This window comes from Triticum urartu, chromosome 4 (genome assembly GCF_003073215.2).
Source record: "Triticum urartu cultivar G1812 chromosome 4, Tu2.1, whole genome shotgun sequence".
Classification (NCBI taxonomy): Eukaryota; Viridiplantae; Streptophyta; class Magnoliopsida; order Poales; family Poaceae; genus Triticum; species Triticum urartu.
In genome coordinates, this window is record NC_053025.1 from 39,205,804 (window position 1) to 39,223,537 (window position 17,734).

General features: G+C 45.8%; 1 protein-coding gene and 1 pseudogene across 1 annotated transcript; both read left to right on the top strand.

Annotated features, from left to right (window-relative positions):
• The first annotated feature begins 10,531 nt into the window (after window positions 1–10,531).
• LOC125550510 (lecithin-cholesterol acyltransferase-like 1) lies at window positions 10,532–12,259 on the top strand. Its single transcript, XM_048713522.1, has 2 exons — window positions 10,532–11,064; window positions 11,182–12,259. The coding sequence occupies exons 1-2, from the start codon at window positions 10,646–10,648 to the stop codon at window positions 12,101–12,103; spliced, it is 1,341 nt and encodes a 446-aa protein (XP_048569479.1). The 5' UTR covers window positions 10,532–10,645; the 3' UTR covers window positions 12,104–12,259.
• Window positions 12,260–12,792: 533 nt separating this feature from the next.
• On the top strand, window positions 12,793–17,464 carry LOC125550511 (annotated as a pseudogene).
• Window positions 17,465–17,734: the final 270 nt, after the last annotated feature.

Sequence of the window (17,734 nt, forward strand, 5' to 3'; positions counted from 1 at the left end):
TACTTATTATTGGGGATGTGCATATCCCCGTTGAGGTAACCTAGTGTTATTCAAAATTTCTCTGGTTTCATGTTAATCGGAATGAGTTTGTTAACAAGACGTGATCAACCTTGTTAGTGGATTCCTTTTGATGAGCATGAGATGGATGGAACTAGAAGCACAACCTTCTGTACCCTCTCTAAACTTTCTGTTATTTAGTTAAAATAAAGTAAAAATAAATAATTTTCTTTCTGTTATCTGATTATCCGTGCAATATAAAAATACCTCGAAAATAGAAGTTCTCCAAATGCCCTGAAAATTAAATATGATTTTTTCTAGAATATTTGAGGATTTATGGAACAAAGAACACACCAGGGGGGCCAACCACCTTGCCACGAGGGTGGAGGGCGCGCCCACCCCCCTAGGGCGTGCCCCCCTGCCTCGTGGGCCCACGGTGGCCCTCCTCCACTTATTCCTGCACCCATCCTCTTCTTCTTCCTCCCACAAACACGAAAAACCAACTCAAGCACAAGTTCCAGCCCTCTTTGCTGCCATTTTTGATCTCCTTGCTCAAAGCACCTCTCACAAAACTGCTTGGGGAGATTGTTCCTCGGTATGTGACTCCTCCATTGGTCCAATTAGTTTTTGTTCTAGTGCTTTATTCATTGCAAATTTTTGCTGCTTAGGTGACCCTGTTCTTGAGCTTGCATGTCAAATTTATATGGTCAAAAGTAGTTTTGATGCATGATATAGGCTCTAGGCACTTGTACCAGTAGTTGCTATCAATATTATTGAGTTTGCTTTACTTTTATTTTGAGGTTACTAAAAAATTCAGAATTTTTCAGAGGAAGAAAATGTTTAGGAAAATGTTTCAAGGTGGTTCTTCAAAGAAGCAAGGACCCAGGCTTGCAATGCGTGATGCTGACAAAGAGCCACCAAGAGACGCTCCAGTGCGTCCTTGTGAGTGGCCTTCTGAAAATTTTATGGATCGAGCGGGAATAAAAGAAGAATTCAACGCATATTTGCGTAACGCTGATCTTGTGAGCTTCGAGGAAGAGAAGTGCAGTCAGTATCATAACCTCACTAGTTCCTTTGTGAGGAGGTTTGAATTTTCCACTTCACGTAACTCTCCAACTGTCCTGTTTGATCTTTATGATAAATCTTATACCATGGACTTAGAGGATTTTACCACTGCATGCAAACTTCCACAATGGGGTAGTGTTAGGGATCCCCCTAAATCTGAATTTAGAAACTTTCTTGCTAGTATAACTGTAGGGGAATCTAGAGATATAACGCAAGCTACCATAGGGAGCATTCACTTTCCTGCTATACATTATTTTGCTCTCTTCATAGGTAGGTGCATAAATGTTAAGGATGAAGCATGTCACATGTGTGTCCCTGGCCTTAGCATTCTCAGGAGTGCTGTGTCAGGAGACCAATCTTATCATTTGGGAGTCATAGTAGCTCGTAGGTTGCATCATAATAGATATAATGGAGATTTCTTTGGAGGAATTTATGCAACCCGCATAGCTAATTTTCTTGGTATAGATGTACGCGAAGATGATATTGAATTACCTCCTGCCTATCTAGATTTTAATGCTATGGTTCACCACCATTTTGTCGAGAGGAATGAATCACCTCTCCAGTATCGACTAATCTTTGACAGACGCCGTGCTGTCTGTATTACTCTCCCTGCTCCTGCTTTCTTTGATTATCAGGCAAGAGGAGGATATACTATTACCAGAGAGTAGGCAGATGAGTACGAGAGGAGAGCGGAGGCCGCTCATCGCCACACTGCAGCTCAGGAGGCGATAGCCGCTGCATCTTAGTACGACCCCAACTTTTACTATGGATATCAGCCAGGCCAGTTGTGGCCATAGACCAACTTAGGCCAAAAGCCTAAGCTTGGGGGAGTACGTATTTCCCACCGACATTACATTTATGTTCACACACACTCATTGCTAGATGTCGGTGCTCATACTTTTTCATTGTGTCATCCATGCTAGTTTATTTTCCTTTTTATGCTTTCTTCTTGTGTGTTTAATAAACCTTAAGAAAAACCAAAAAAATAGTAGTAATTTAATTTCCATGCTATAGTAATAATTAAAAAGAAAACCCAAAAATATTTCCTGTTTATCTTTTGCTTGTTGGGAGCTTTCCCGTGTAAATAGTTTTATTTCTTTTCTTTTCTTTGGGGGTCAGCAGGAGAAGACCATGATTAAATTGTTGAAGTGGCTCTTATATGCATTATTGTTTATCTGACAAAAGAGACCATATTGCTTTGTCTTCTCCTATTTATTGAATGCTCGCAGATTCCAGCTTAGTCCAATGCATGTGCACTCTTATTATTATTCACATTGTTCGGTCATGCAAGTGAAAGGCAATTATGATGATATATGATGGACTGACTGAGATGAGAAAAGCTGGTATGAACTCGACCTCTTTTGTTTTTGTAAATATGATGAGTTCATCGTTCTTGATTCAGCTTGTTATGAATAAACATGTTTGCAATGACAATTAGAGATCATAGTTGCTTGTGCCATGCTTGATTAGCTATGAATTATAATGGTTTACCTTGTGTGCCAACATGCTATCGAGATGGTTATGATGTGGTATGATAGGGTGGTATCCTCTTTTGAATGATTTAAGTGACTTGACTTGGCACATGTTCACGCATGTAGTTGAAACAAATCAACATAGCCTTCACAATATTTATGTTCATGGTGGATTATATCCTACTCATGTTTGCATCCAATGTTTATTAATTTTAATGCATGTACATGGCTGTTGTCGCTCTCTAGTTGGTCGCTTCCCAGTCTTTTGCTAGCCTTCACCTATACTAAGCGGGAATACTGCTTGTGCATCCAATCCCTTAAACCCCAAAGTTATTCCAGATGAGTCCACTATACCTTCCTATATGCGGTATCTACCCGCCGTTCCAAGTAAATTTGTATGTGCCAAACTCTAAACCTTCAAATAAATATCTTGTTTTGTATGCTCGAATAGCTCATGTATCAACTAGGGCTGCATGTATCTTCCATGCTAGGCGGGTTATTCTCAAGAGGAGTGGACTCCGCTCCTCACTCACGAGAAAGTGGCTGGTCACCGGGATGCCCAGTCCCATGCTTTATGCAAACTAAATCAAAATAATTGCGAAACAAACTCCCCCTGGGACTGTTGATAGTTGGAGGCACTCGTTGTTTCGAGCAAGCCATGGATTGATGTTTGTTGGTGGAGGGGGAGTATAAACTTTACCATTCTGTTTGGGAACCCCCTATAATGTGTGTAGCATGGAAGATATCTCCATCTCTTGGTTGTTATGTTGATAATGAAAGTATACCGCTCAAAATATTAATTATCTCTATTTCAAAACCGAGCTCTGGCACCTCTACAAATCCCTGCTTCCCTCTGCGAAGAGCCTATCCATTTACTTTTATGTTGAGTCATCACCCTCTTATTAAAAGCACTAGCTCACTTGCATTCATCACTGTTAATTTATATTGGGTGTGACTATGATTGGATCTCTTTTACCATGAATTACAATGTCTAGTCAGTCCTTGATCTTTAAAGGTGCTCTGCATTTATGTTTTGCGGTCTCAGAAAGGGCTAGCGAGATACCATCTTGTTATATCATATTATGATTGTTTTGAGAAAGTGTTGTCATCCGAGATTTATTATTATGGCTTGCTAGTTGATTATGCTATTGATATGGGTAATTATGAGATCTAAGAATTATTGCAAATGTGGTTAGTTATAATATTTGCTGAAAACTTGTATGCTAGCTTGACATATTTACAACAACAAGAGCAAACATAGTTTGTAAAAGTTTTTCTTTATTTCTTTCAGTTTGTCAACTGAATTGCTTGAGGACAAGCAAGGGTTTAAGCTTGAGGGAGTTGATACGTCTCTGTCGTATCTACTTTTCCAAACACTTTTGCCCTTGTTTTGGACTCTAACTTGTATGATTTGAATGGAACTAACCTAGATTGACGTTGTTTTCAGTAGAATTGCCATGATGTTGTTTTATGTGCAGAAAACAAAAGTTCTCGAAATGACCTGAAACTCCACGGAATATCTTATAATAAATAATAAAAAATCCTCGCCAAATATGAAGACCAGGGGGCCCACACCCTTTCCACGAGGGTGAGGGGCGCCCCCCCCCTAGGGCGCGCCCCCCTACCTCGTGGGCCCCCTGGAGACCTTCCGACTCCAACTCCAACTCTATATATCTGCTTTCGGGGAGAAAAAATAGGAGAGAAGAAATCATCGCGTTTTACGATACGGAGCCGCCGCCAAGCCCTAAAACCTCTCAGGAGGGCTGATCTGGAGTCCGTTCGGGGCTCTAGAGAGGGGGATTCGTCGCCGTCGTCATCATCAAGCATCCTCCATCACCAATTTCATGATGCTCACCGCCGTGCGTGAGTAATTCCATCGTAGGCTTGTTGTATGGTGATGGGTTGGATGAGATTTATCATGTAATCGAGTTAGTTTTGTTAGGGTTTGATCCTAAGCATCCACTATGTTCTTGGATTGATGTTGCTGTGACTTTGCTATGCTTAATGCTTGTCACTAGGGCCCGAGTACCATGATTTCAGATCTGAGCCTATTATGTTTTCATCAATATATGAGTGTTCTTGATCCTATCTTGCAAGTCTATAGTCACCTATTATGTATTATGATCCGTTAACCCCGAAGTGACAATAATCGGGATACTTACCGGTGATGACCGTAGTTTGAGGAGTTCATGTATTCACTATGTGCTAATGCTTTGTTCTAGTTCTCTATTAAAAGGAGGCCTTAATATCCCTTAGTTTCCGTAAGGACCCCGCTGCCACGGGAGGGTAGGATAAAAGATGTCATGCAAGTTATTTTCCATAAGCACGTATGACTATATTCGGAATACATGCCTACATTAGATTGATGAACTGGAGCTAGTTCTGTGTCTCCCTATGTTATGACTGTTACATGATGAACCACATCGGCATAATTATCCATCATTGATCTGATGCCTACGAGCTTTCCATATACTGGTTTACGCTTATTTACTTTCCCGTTGCTATTGTTACAATCACTACATAATACCAAAAACATTACTCTGCTTTCGTTACTCTTTTGTTACCGTTACCATCACTATCATATTACTTTGCTACTAAACACTTTGCTGCAGATACTAAGTTTCCAGGTGTGGTTGAATTGACAACTCAACTGCTAATACTTGAGAATATTCTTTGGCTCCCCTTGTGTCGAATCAATAAATTTGGGTTGAATACTCTACCCTCGAAAGCTGTTGCGATCCCCTATACTTGTGGGTCATCAAGAGGCAGGGGTAAAAAGTGAAGAAGAGGGTCCCCTGTCCCTATTTATAAGGGGATGATAAGATGGCATGCACAAAAATCGAGGAGGAAAAATGATTACACTAGCAATGCGGGCGCCTCAATTTTCGGGAAGCCCGTTAAAACAAAGATCCGTTGAAATATCCCGGGTCTTGTGCGGAGTTAATGCACATGACATCATGGCGAGTTACAATGATTCTGCTTATGTGACGTCATGGCGGGTTATAGCGGACTGATAAGGAATCAACAATGATACATTCTGCTAAGTTAGGCAATGGAGATTGATATGAACAAGTTCAAATCAACCTGGGGCTTAATGTTGGGGATATAGCTTCGAGGTATGACCCGCCCAGGAGGGGACGGGTTATACCATTGGCGGCTTAACATGAAGAAGGCCCAGCAAGAGATATGAGGACGGCGGCTCTTGGAGGAAGGTCTGCTAAAGGCCTAGGACCGGGGTTGTGAACTGTCATAGGAGGACTTGCTCTGTAAGGCATGACTAGTTAGAAGCCGAGCCAGTTACGTTGTGTAAACCGACTGGGACTCTATAAGCCTTCGGGTCTCTGCCTGTGTATATAAAGGTGAGACCCGGCGGCGGGTTAACTAAAGAAACAAGCAATCGAGAACTAGGTCAAGCGTATTCGCTCCCTTGTAATCGAAACTCAAGCAATACAACTAGAAGCAGGACATAGGCTTTTACCTCCTTGAGAGGGGCCGAACCTGGGTAAACTCCTTGTGTCCTTTGTCCCATTCAACCCCTTCAAGCTAACCTAGTTACGATGGCTCCACACCTAAGTCCTTTCACTAGGACATCTGCCATGACAAATCCACGACAGGGAGGGATGAGGGAAGGAGGAGAGGCGGCTAGAGGAGGGAGGAGTGGGGCGGAGGAGGGGGGAGGGGCGGCTAGAGGAGGGAGGAGGGATGAGGAAGAGGAGAAGGAGGAGGCTTACCGATGCCGGGTGATGGCGGCGACGCCGGTAGCAATGCGGCGACAACGGCGATGGTAGGAGGAGGGCGACCGCGACGGTGATAGTGAGACAGGGAGAGTGAGGAAACGGGCGGGCTGGGGCGGGGGATAAGGCCGGGTTAGCAGCAACGCGGGCCACGGCCCACCGCTACTACTATCTAGTTAGCAGTAGCGCGGTTCCCACGGAGGCGCTACTACTATACCTAGCCTGTTGGTAACTTGTGGCATGTATAGTGGTAGCGCGTTTTGTTCCTACCGTGCTACTGCTATGCACATAGCAGTAGCATCCTTTGTGTACACGCGGTACTGCTAATGAGCAGTAGCGCCTTCTTTTAGTCCGCGCTACTGGTAAGCTTTTGTGTATAAGGTTTTCCCTAGTAGTGGTAGTTTGATGAGTTCATGTATTCACTAAGTGTTAATTCTTTGTTCCGGTTCTCTATTAAAAGGAGGCATTAATATCCCTTAGTTTCTAATAGGACCCCACTGCCACAGGAGAGTAGGACAAAAGATGTCATGTAAGTTCTTTTCCATAAGCACGTATGACTATATATGGAATACATGCCTACATTATATTGATGAATTGAAGCTAGTTCTGTGTCAGGCAATGTTATAACTGCTACATGATGAATGCCATCCGACATAATCATCCTCCATTGATCCATTGCCTACAAGCTAGTTTCATATTGATCGTTGCTAAGTTACTTTTCCATTGCTACTGTTACGATCGCTACAAAACCTACTGTTACTTTTGCTATTGTTACCACTACTTTCATACTACTCTGCTACTAAATATTTTGCTGCAGATATTAAGTCTTTCAGGTGTGGTTGAATTGACAACTCAGCTGCTAATACTTGAGAATATTCCTTGGTTTCCCTTGTGTCGAATCAATAAATTTAGGTTGAATACTCTACCCTCGAAAACTGTTGCGATCCCCTGTACTTGTGGGTTATCAGTGTCGTACGTTCGGTACTCGATCGGTTGGATCGCGAAGAAGTTCGACTACATCAACCGCGTTAACAAACGTTTCCACTTACGGTCTACGAGAGTACGTAGACACACTCTCCCCTCTCGTTACTATGCATCTCCATGGATAGATCTTGCGTGTGCATAGAATTTTTTTATTTTTCATGCAACGTTCCCCAACAGAATCTCCATAGTTCGCTACACTGTCATGTTGCGACACAGTCGTGCATGCAATGGACTTGAGCCTGGTGTTTGAGTTAGGTAGCGGTCTTTGTTGCTTATGCTGATTTACGATAATTTGATATGTCCATTTCGATCTATCACATGTTACAACTATTGCCATGGAAAAGATTATGTGTTCGTTGTGGCGTGGTGAGCAAGGCTTACATTTAGTTATCATCTATATGAGTTTTGCTTCATGTTATGCAGCCTAACATTAAAGTTTACATAGGGCTTTGCCATGGGGACGATGTCAGTGGCCATGCACATCCCTTCCTACCCCCTTTGCTAGAAGCATAGAAATAAATCAATCAATAGCCATCGTTGCCATAGAAATCGAAATCAATAGCCATCGTCCCCGCAACTTTTTAGCAAACCCTTCCTTTGCATGTGTGTATTCATATAAAAAATCTAAAACTATGTAAAATCTTTGATAAGCATGTCTTTGCCCCCACATGGTTATCATCCTGCCACTACCACTGGGGCACATGGTGAGCATGATCGTCGCCGTCGGTGGCCATATGGGGCGGGGAGGACTTGTACGGCGACCAAGGGTGGAGGAGGTGCATGGGTGGCCCCAGGGGGCGGAGCTAGCTCCCAGCGACCCGGAGCGGCTTCCCAGGCTGCTCCGGCCAGTCTCCATTAAACAATATTATGAGACCATGATTAGTACTACTAATTGCAGAGGCAAATACCGGGCAACATCACCATGCATAGACTTTGCCCCGGCTCCTTAAACGGGCTGGCTCCGCCACTGGGTGGCCAATGGCATGGCCTTTTTCTTCGTCGATGCTTCCTGAGTGTCTTGGTCGTCGTCATAGGCTTGCAGTTCCTATTCCCATCACCCGACGACATCGGAGGGCGGTCGGTCCGAATTGCCATGGCTCACGGACGGCGTAGTGGTCCCTTACCTGCGCTTTTGGGGGCCGAACGGCGGCTCAAGTGTCCCTACCGTCGAGATATGAGTAGTAGAAGGGGTGGCTGGGGGTGGGAACGGGAGGGGATATGAGCATCCATTCCACCGGCGAGTGGGGCGTCGAAGGGTGGCGGTCGCATCTGCATCTGTGACGGCGGAACAAGTGGAGACACACACCAGAGAGAGATAGAGACAAAGATAGAGACATAAGAAGAGAAAGAGGGGGGTTACGTTGCTTCTCAAATTTGGGCATAAGTGGGCAAATTTGAGTGGTAACTTCTCGAGTTTTGAGGTCCTAATTTTTTGGAGAAAAAGACTAGAAAACGGTTAACTTTGAAAAGGACAAAAAATAAAGTATTTAATGTGAAGGAGTATAGATGCTCTAAGATAGGTGGGTGAGTTGGTTGCATCGCCCATACTACTCCATCTGTCCCGTAATATAAGACATTATTAGAGCATCTCCAGCGCCGACCCTTAAATCTTTCACGCCCATCCAGACTGCACTACCCAGACCGCGAAAACCTTGCACTGCCCAGACCCAAACCAGAGACAAAAGTGGGGAGGTTTGCGGAAGTCCAGACTGATCCCAAGCCCGCTTCTGACCGCCCTACCCATCAAAAACCCTTCCTCTTCCCGTACACGCATCTCACCCGGCGCCAGCTGCCCACATTCATGCTGTTGTAGAGCGCGTCGCTTCGCATTGAAGGCCGCTCAGAGCGGACGCGACCTCCCATTGCCTCCACCATTGAAGTGGCTCGCCGACCAAACACGACTCCTTGCCACATTCATACGCCTCCATTAAACCTGCGTGGAAGTCGGGAAATCTACTCCGGCCACACGTCCGTTCATGAGCGGGCCGATATTAAACGCAACGTCGGTTGAGCTCCTCCCGTCCGCCCTTATTTAAATGAGGCCATACGCCGGGCAAGAATCACACCCCTCCGCTGCTCCCCCATCTCCTCCTTTACCACTCTTCTGATGGCTTCCGAAGAGCAGTTCTCTGGCATACAAGCCGGCTGGGTGGCCCGTCGAGCCAGTCGATACAAGCGAGGCAGCTCGCTGCTCCACCTCCCGCGCCTGACCCGACGGAGCAAGTTGCCGCCCCAAGCCACCATGTGGTTCAGCAACTCGCCGCTCCAGGCCAACTCGATGAGGAGTGATGAGTTGCTCCACATCAACACGGCGGGGAGCGCGGTGGCACGGGCATCGCTGCATCCAGTGCATGTGACCGCGCCATTCGCCGTCGACGCGCACATAGCCGCGCCATGCACGCAGAGAAAGAAGCCGGCTATGCGGATGTTGACGAGGTGACAGCCAACACGTCCACGCCCGCCGCCATGCATCATCGAGGAGAAGTAGAACACGGGACGCCGCCACCGCTTGTATCCCACGAAGGCCATCGCCGGAGACATGGCCGGTTCTCCTTTATCTCAGACCATCTTGGGCACCCGCCTAAACTCCACAGAAGCACCCTTCCCCTCCGCATGAAGCACCCTCTTTGCCGCTCCGATAAGCGGCGCAACTGGACATAGGAAAGATACGGGGGAGAATATACCTCCAGGGCTCCCGGCAGTCCGGTTAGCGGGCGGGGAAGACAAGTCGCGGCCCGGCCATAGACTAGTCTAGTGTATCCGTGTCGTGGGAGTGGAACTCCGGACGACTGTACATGTATACCTTTTTAGTTGAAAATTTGTCCAAAATATAACCGTATTCGTCCGGTTTGTATGAAATCCGTCATGTTTATATGAAATTCGGCCTTGTTTGCATGAATGTCATCTGGTTTATTAAAAATGAATTTGAAATGTGCACGACTAGTGTTGGATGACATCCTTCCGCATCCATGTCCGCGAGTAAATAAGGGAGGAAAGTTGCGGTTTGCCGTTAGAGATGCTCTTACATCCAATATACGGGAGTAACAAAATAGCAGCATGTGCAGTGAGTGACTGGTCACTATCCCACTTAATCGCAGGTAGGCTACCAAAGAACGCTACGCGGCTACGGAGTACTGGGCGTGATTAAGCAGTAGTTAGACGCGAATCGCAGATTCACAGCGCAGCCCAGAGTACCCAACCCTCCAAGGACGACGTAACTACCACTTCCACCGTACGCGCGCCCTGCCTTTTTAGCCACTCCACAAGCGATCCGATCCGAAGAGCAACGCTCAAAACAAGCATCGCCACACAAAACAGCGACCACCAAATCCCAAAACAAGCAAGAGACAGACAAGAAAGAAAACCAAAAATTCGATCATACAGACGCTCATCATGGAGGGAAATCCGCCACGTATGGTCGCGCTGTTGGCTGCGGCCGTGGTCACTACCATGCTGTCGCTGAGCTCGTGCTGCGCGTCGTCGGCCGGCGGGGGCGGCGGGCAGCTGCTGCACCCGGTGATACTCATCCCGGGCTCCGGCGGCAACCAGCTGGAGGCGCGGCTGACGGACGACTACAGGCCGTCCAGCCTGACATGCCGGCTGTGGCCGCTGGTGCGCGGGCGCGGCGGGTGGTTCCGCATGTGGTTCGAGCCGTCCGTCGTCGTCGCGCCCCTCACCCGCTGCTTCGCCGAGGGGATGATGCTCTACTACGACCGCGACGCCGACGACTACCGCAACGCGCCTGGCGTCCAGACCAGGGTCTCCGACTTGGGCTCCACCTCCACCCTCCGCTACCTCGACCCAACCCTCAAGTAATAATCGAGCTCGTCTTCTTCCTCCATCTGTTTACGTCAATGATGCAGGTGTCGCAACTAATGCAGCAATGGGCCAATGGCAATGAGCAAATGACGTGCCAAAATTATGTGCAGGCTCCTGACGGGGTACATGGACGTCCTGGCGAGCACGCTGGAGAAGGCCGGGTACGAGGAGGAGCGGGACCTCTTCGGCGCGCCCTACGACTTCCGCTACGGGCTGGCTGCGCCGGGGCACCCGTCACAGGTGGGCAGCGCCTACCTGGAGCGCCTCCGGCTACTGGTGGAGTCCGCGTGCGCGGCCAACGGCGGCAGGCCGGCGATCCTCATGGCGCACAGTCTCGGTGGGCTGTACGCGCTTCAGTTCCTGGCCCGCGCCGCGCCCGCCTGGCGCGCGGCGCACGTGAAGCGGCTAGTGACGCTGTCCGCGCCGTGGGGCGGCTCCGTGCAGGAGATGCTCACCTTCGCCTCCGGCAACACCCTCGGCGTGCCCTTCGTCGACCCCTCCCTCATCCACGACGAGCAGCGCAGCTTCGAGAGCAACCTCTGGCTGCTGCCCACGCCCAAGGTCTTCGGCAACACCACGCTCGTCGTCTCCCAGCGCCACAACCGGACCTACTCCGCCAAGAACGTCACGCAGTTCCTCCAGGACATCGGGTTCGCCGACGGGGTGGAGCCGTACCGGGCGCGGATACGGCCGCTCGGCGAGGTCCTGCCGGAGCCGGGCGTGCCGGTGACATGCCTTGTGGGCACCTACGTGGACACGGTGGAGAGCCTCGTGTTCGGGGACGAGGGGTTCGACGCGGGGCCCATCAATGTGGTGTATGGTGACGGCGACGGGACGGTGAACCTCGCCAGCCTCATGGGACCGATCAAGGCCTGGTCCGACTCGCCGGCGCAGGTCCTCGAGGTGGTGGAGCTGCCCAAGGTGTCGCACATGGGCATCCTCAAGGACAAGAGCGCCCTCGACCAGATCCTCAGGATTCTTGATTCCATCAACCTAAACGCCACGACCACGACCTATCAGTCTTATAAATAGGTTTGCAATAGGTTTTTCGTAGTTTTTTCCTTGGAAAAATGGAAAAAATGTTGTTGAGATTTGCTAGCTAGTGGCACTTGCCAGATGGGAGTAGAGATCAACCATATTCTTATTGACTTCAACAAGGGTTCAACTAAGAGGCATCTATTGTTGAGACGGAATAGGGCGCGGGGGGCATATTTTTTTTTTTTAGAAACGAAGGATTATCCCCGTCCTCTTCATCATAATGATGCATGCCATCATCTTATTAAGCAAATATGCGAAAAGTCTGCGATACGATACAAGCTCGCTCGGAGCTAAAAAGCAAAGTTAAGATGAAAGTTGTCATAATTGGCAAAAATAGGACGAGACCTAGGCCCATGTTTTTTAAACTCATCGGATTCTAGAAGTTTTTTTTTCAATTAAAAAATAAGTTAAAGTTTGAAAAGGCGTTTAAGAAGTTAAATTCAGTTAGAGATGCCCCTTAAGATAGTTACTCCCTCCTTCTCACAATATAAGATCATTTCTGACACTATAATAATGTAAAAAACGGTCTTACATTTTCAGTCGGAGGAAGTACTTTGTGTCTGTGCAATGGGGATTCGTTCTTTCCTTTCCCTGTTCCCTGTACTTGGACAAAATCTTGCATTTCCATTATGTGACTGACAAAAAGGGCACTAGCCCGGTTCGTAAGAAGCTGAATTCTGATTTGTCCACAGTGAGCTTGAATATCCTGGTTCACCCTTTCTCCGTGGCGTATATATGTACTGTTTTTTCATCTCTACATGTTAGTATATAGGAGTATTCCGGTCGAGAAAACATTCTCCTGTCGACGTCAACTAGTGAGTAGGCGAGCTTTCCTTTTCGAAAAGAAGGTGACATGCCAACCATTTTCACGTGACAATACCTTCCACGCATCCATATTGATTTGAGCAGCAGACAGCAGTACAGGTACGGCTACGTGCCCAGAGGCCCAAAGAAAGGAGAAGAGAGAGAGAGAGAGAGAGAGAGAGAGAGAGAGAGAGAGAGAGAGAGAGAGAGAGAATGTCCCTGAAGCTTCTCCGGGTGCGTACCGCCGGCCAATGCCACTTCTTGTCGCTGCTGCTGCTGCATCTCGTTCCTGTCCTCCTGCTCCTGCCGCCGTCACGCCCGGCGTCGGCGGCGGCGTTGACGGTGGTCACCCACCTGCCAGGATTCGATGGCCCTCTGCCTTTCAACCTCGAAACCGGGTAAGCTAGGTGCGTACCCCCACAACTAAGATTGGTTGAAATGGCGCCGGACTCATGGCCGGAGTGGCCGTGTGATGCAGGTACGTGGGCGTGGACGAGGAGACCGGGGCAGAACTCTTCTACTACTTCGTCGAGTCGGAGAGGAGCCCCGGCACCGACCCTCTGCTCCTGTGGCTCACCGGCGGGCCCCGCTGCTCGGTCATCATGGGCCTGGCCTTTGAAATTGGTCAGTTAATCGGTTTCCACTTTCTGACATGCGTACTAGTTGCTGCTCATATACATCTATCCGCCATTGTTTTGCACCGTAGGTCCTCTCAAGTTTGTGTTGGCACCGTATAGTGGCGGTTTGCCGGAGTTGATATATAACCCATATTCATGGACAAAGGTGAGATTATTGATGATCATTCATGTCGCTGAGATGTTCGTCGTAATCAATTTTCTTCTTGATCAGTTTTATGGTTTACTCACGATAATTCTCGATCAGATGGCAAACATACTCTTGTTGGATTCACCGGTCGGTTCAGGTTTCTCATACGCTCGTGATCCCAAAGGCTACGATGTTGGAGACTACTCATCATCTTCGCAAGTCCAAATATTGTTTATTGGCCGCTGATGCCGTACCGTCATACTGTTTTGCATGGAGAACTTCCAAGCGTTGATTATTGGCCGCTCTATGCATGGTTATGTAGTGGTTCACGGATCATCCGCAATACCTCTCAAATCCTTTCTACATTGGTGGAGATTCATATGCTGGAAAGGTGATTCCAGTTATTGTACAGGGCATTTCAGAAGGTAATTATTAGCTCTTTAGAGCATTGCACATCTATGCGCATTCCTGAAAGTATTATGACCAGTGGTTCGAAAGGAACTACAAAATCATATGTTTTTGTTCAAAATTTCGATTCATAAAGATCTGGATTTGATTCTAGAGATAAGTTCCTATGGCCCTCCTCCTCAACTCTTGACTGAGGCCACATTACTAACTTTATGTGAAGAAACATCAAAAATATGCTCCACACTGTAACCCTCCTCCAGTTTCCATTGGTGTTGCCTACATGGAAGCCACATCTTGATCGTCACAGCATCTTCCCTTTCCATTTGTTTTTATAAAGAAACTAACATTATTGAAACTTCTGGAAAATATTGCATATGATCTATAAGTTTTAATTTACAAAAGAGAAAAATAATTCATCCGGGCCAATGGTTCAAATCATTTTTCACAAATAGTTGATGAAAAATATATATTAAAATGGCACCCCAATTTTTGGCCAAAATTTCAAACCATTCTGAAACTGCAGAAAATCATACATAATTCTCTAAGCCATTTACTAAAATTTAAGCTCAGTTAGACAAAATTTTACAAAGATATATTGTTCAAGATTTATACCTTAAAGTTTGGATGAAATCCCAAACAATTTAGAAAATAAAAAAATGATAAAACTCGGTTGTTTGAATTTGGAACTGTTTGCACACTTTTTAGGATAAAGTAACATTTTATGTTGTTGCCTCAAATTCTAACATGGACAAAGGAGAGAGGGCTGATATCATGGTAATGATGTCTTGTCCGGCACATATGACAAAACCGGTAAAACCTGTTGGGGGTTACATTCAAAACATTTTTCTAGAGTTGTCATATGAACCGAGGAGGGTCATTTGGAATTTCACCAAGAGTTGAGGAGGTAATGTGGACTTACCTCTTGATTATAATATTCTCCAGGAATTGACCTGAGGCAGCAACCTGTCATCAATCTCAAGGCAAGTTATTAGCTATCCTTTGAACATTTACATCGGCAACCACAATATAATGCAAAAGAGTGCGAGACCATGCATTTATTCTGTTGCCATGTTAATGCAATTTTTTTAGGGATATATGGTTGGCAACCCTATAACAGATCCAAAGTTTGATGAAAATTACAAAATTCCAAGTTCTCATGGCTTTGGGATAATATCTGATCAAATATATGAGGTGATGCCACATTTGAACACTTCAACAATATCATGTGATAATTTTTTGCAGTATGCTTTGATCTAAGAAGTTGTAGCATGGTTTCCTTTTGTGAAGAGTGCGGTGAAGAATTGCAAAGGAGATTATGTTAACCCCGTGAATGAAATGTGTGTTGAAGTGTTGCATACTATCAATAATGTAAGATTCATGTATTGGTCTATTGTTATGAACTAGTATGGTATTGCCAACATCATCTAATGCACTTCCCTTCTATCACAGCTCATTTCTGAAATTTCAATTGAACACATCTTGTACAAAAAATGTGATGTTGTTGCGTCAAAGACCATAGACGGTGCTTCAAGAAGAAAGTTTTTGTTGGAAGAATCTACCCAGTTAAACAAGCCACCTACTCGTCCAACTGTAGATTGTTTTGTCAGTCTCTCTTCATCCATGGGGTGTCATTTGATATACGAATTGAATGTGAAAAATGTCACATGATGTTGTTCTCATAGCACAAACTTACCTAGAATTATTTTCTAAATTGCAAACATATGGTTACTATCTGGCTTACTTTTGGATGAACAACAACATGACTAGAAAAGCTCTTGGGATCAAGGAGGTACACACTATGTCTGTTGCATGAAACTTATTTCATAGAGTATGCATCCAAAGGTATCATTATGTAGTTTGCACTTCTTTAGATATAAAATTAGACATGGTAGGGTAAAAAATGTTGTAGAAGTAGAAAAAAGTAAAGAAAACCATCACCTTTTGAATCATGGACTTTGCGTCAACTCTATATTTACTCGTTTTTAAACATCTAAATACGCCAGACACTTTTATAACATCCATTGACATCAAGTGGTTTGCACTAACATGACATCCAATAAAGCTAGTGTCACTTGGGTGGTTGCGACATATATACAATACACACGTTTGCTAACAGTGGGAGGTGAAGGTGAGGGCAACCGGTTTAAAAGGAGAGGATTGGCAACTGAAAACTTTGTCCAAGCCTTTATTTTCATTTTGTTTTTCCGAGTGTACACAATTTATTAATTCTAAAGTGTATGGTTCTCTTTAGATGATTTCAAAGTTTTCATACCAAAACAGAACTAGGTGCAAAGTTGAGATTTTAAGTTGTCTTTTTAGCTTAATAGGTACCATGTAGGAGCACACCTGGAATTCTTTTTCCAATCCACATCATTTGGAACACTATTGATGAAAGTTAATTTGGCAATAGGGAACAACCAGTGACTGGATACAATGCAACATAGGGCCCCCCTACACATATGAGATACCGAGCAGTATACCATACCATCTCAACCTCACTACGAGAGGTTATCGTGCACTTGTGTACAGGTAAAAACAAGGCATGAGAAAAAGTTTACTTAGTCACATTGGCTCAAAATGTTCCTTCGCACCTCATAATTAAAACTACCCGTGAGCGCAGCGGAGACCATGATCTCGCGGCACCATTTCTTGGAACACAAGCATGGATAAGATCCTTGAACTTTTCCATCGTTGATGACTGGAGAGCATGGCATCTTAGTGGGCAGGCTGCTGGGTTAAGTCTTTCTACCTCCCTATTTCAAATATAAGAAAAACTTCATGGCACATACCTTGTGTGTTCGCTTTCTCCCCACTCTTATTGACATGGGATGCATCTTTTCTTTTTTGTAGATTTGCCATAGAATACATAAACAATATGACATTTGCCACAGTGAAGGTGATTTTGTTTTCCTTTCCAAATCATGTCCATGGGGAACCATACATGTTCTAACATGGTAAAGGTCATCATTCATTATTTGTACAGGGTGCTGGTCATACTGCTCCAGAGTACCGGCCTAAAGAATGTTTTGCCATGGCTCAAAGGTGGTTGGACAATGAGCCTCTCTGATGCATATACCCTGACCACTTTATTTTATGTATTAACACATATCATTTTTATGCATTTCTTCATCTACACATGAAAAGATGAACACAATAATGATTTTAAATGAACTTTATTTACTCTTCCTAGAAAGATTTAGTGTGGGAGAGAAAACAATCCATCAAGGCCAGATTTATCCGATCAACTTTGAATGTGAATTAAATGGGAGAATTGTGTTAGGGCATCTCCAACGGCGACCCTCAAACCTCCCGCATACATCCAGACAACATTGTTCGGACCGCGGAAGCCATCTAACGCAGGCATGTATCGGTCAGCGGCGCGGTCCTTGCCGGCGGGAGGGCTCCTACTCCGTTTTTAGGTGTTTTTTTGGTGTCTGTTCAGGGTTTGTGTCCTGCTCAGGAAGATGAGACGGCGGCGGCTACCTCAAGTTGGAATAAGGTTCTCCCCACCTAGCCTCCGTTATGATGGTGCGTCTAGCGCTATCGAAGGGCGCATGGAGATGTGTTTTTGGCGGATCTCACGGGATTCGGTTGGTGTTTGTCTTCGAAGGATCCATTTGGATCTGGTCTTCGTTCGTGTGTGTTCAT

Bases quoted from the DNA above. Each gene is read 5' to 3' on its own strand.
- LOC125550510 (XM_048713522.1), top strand. From the start codon at position 10,646: ATGGAGGGAAATCCGCCACGTATGGTCGCGCTGTTGGCTGCGGCCGTG. The intron at 11,065-11,181 runs GTAATAATCGAG...AATTATGTGCAG, and splicing joins TACCTCGACCCAACCCTCAA to GCTCCTGACGGGGTACATGG.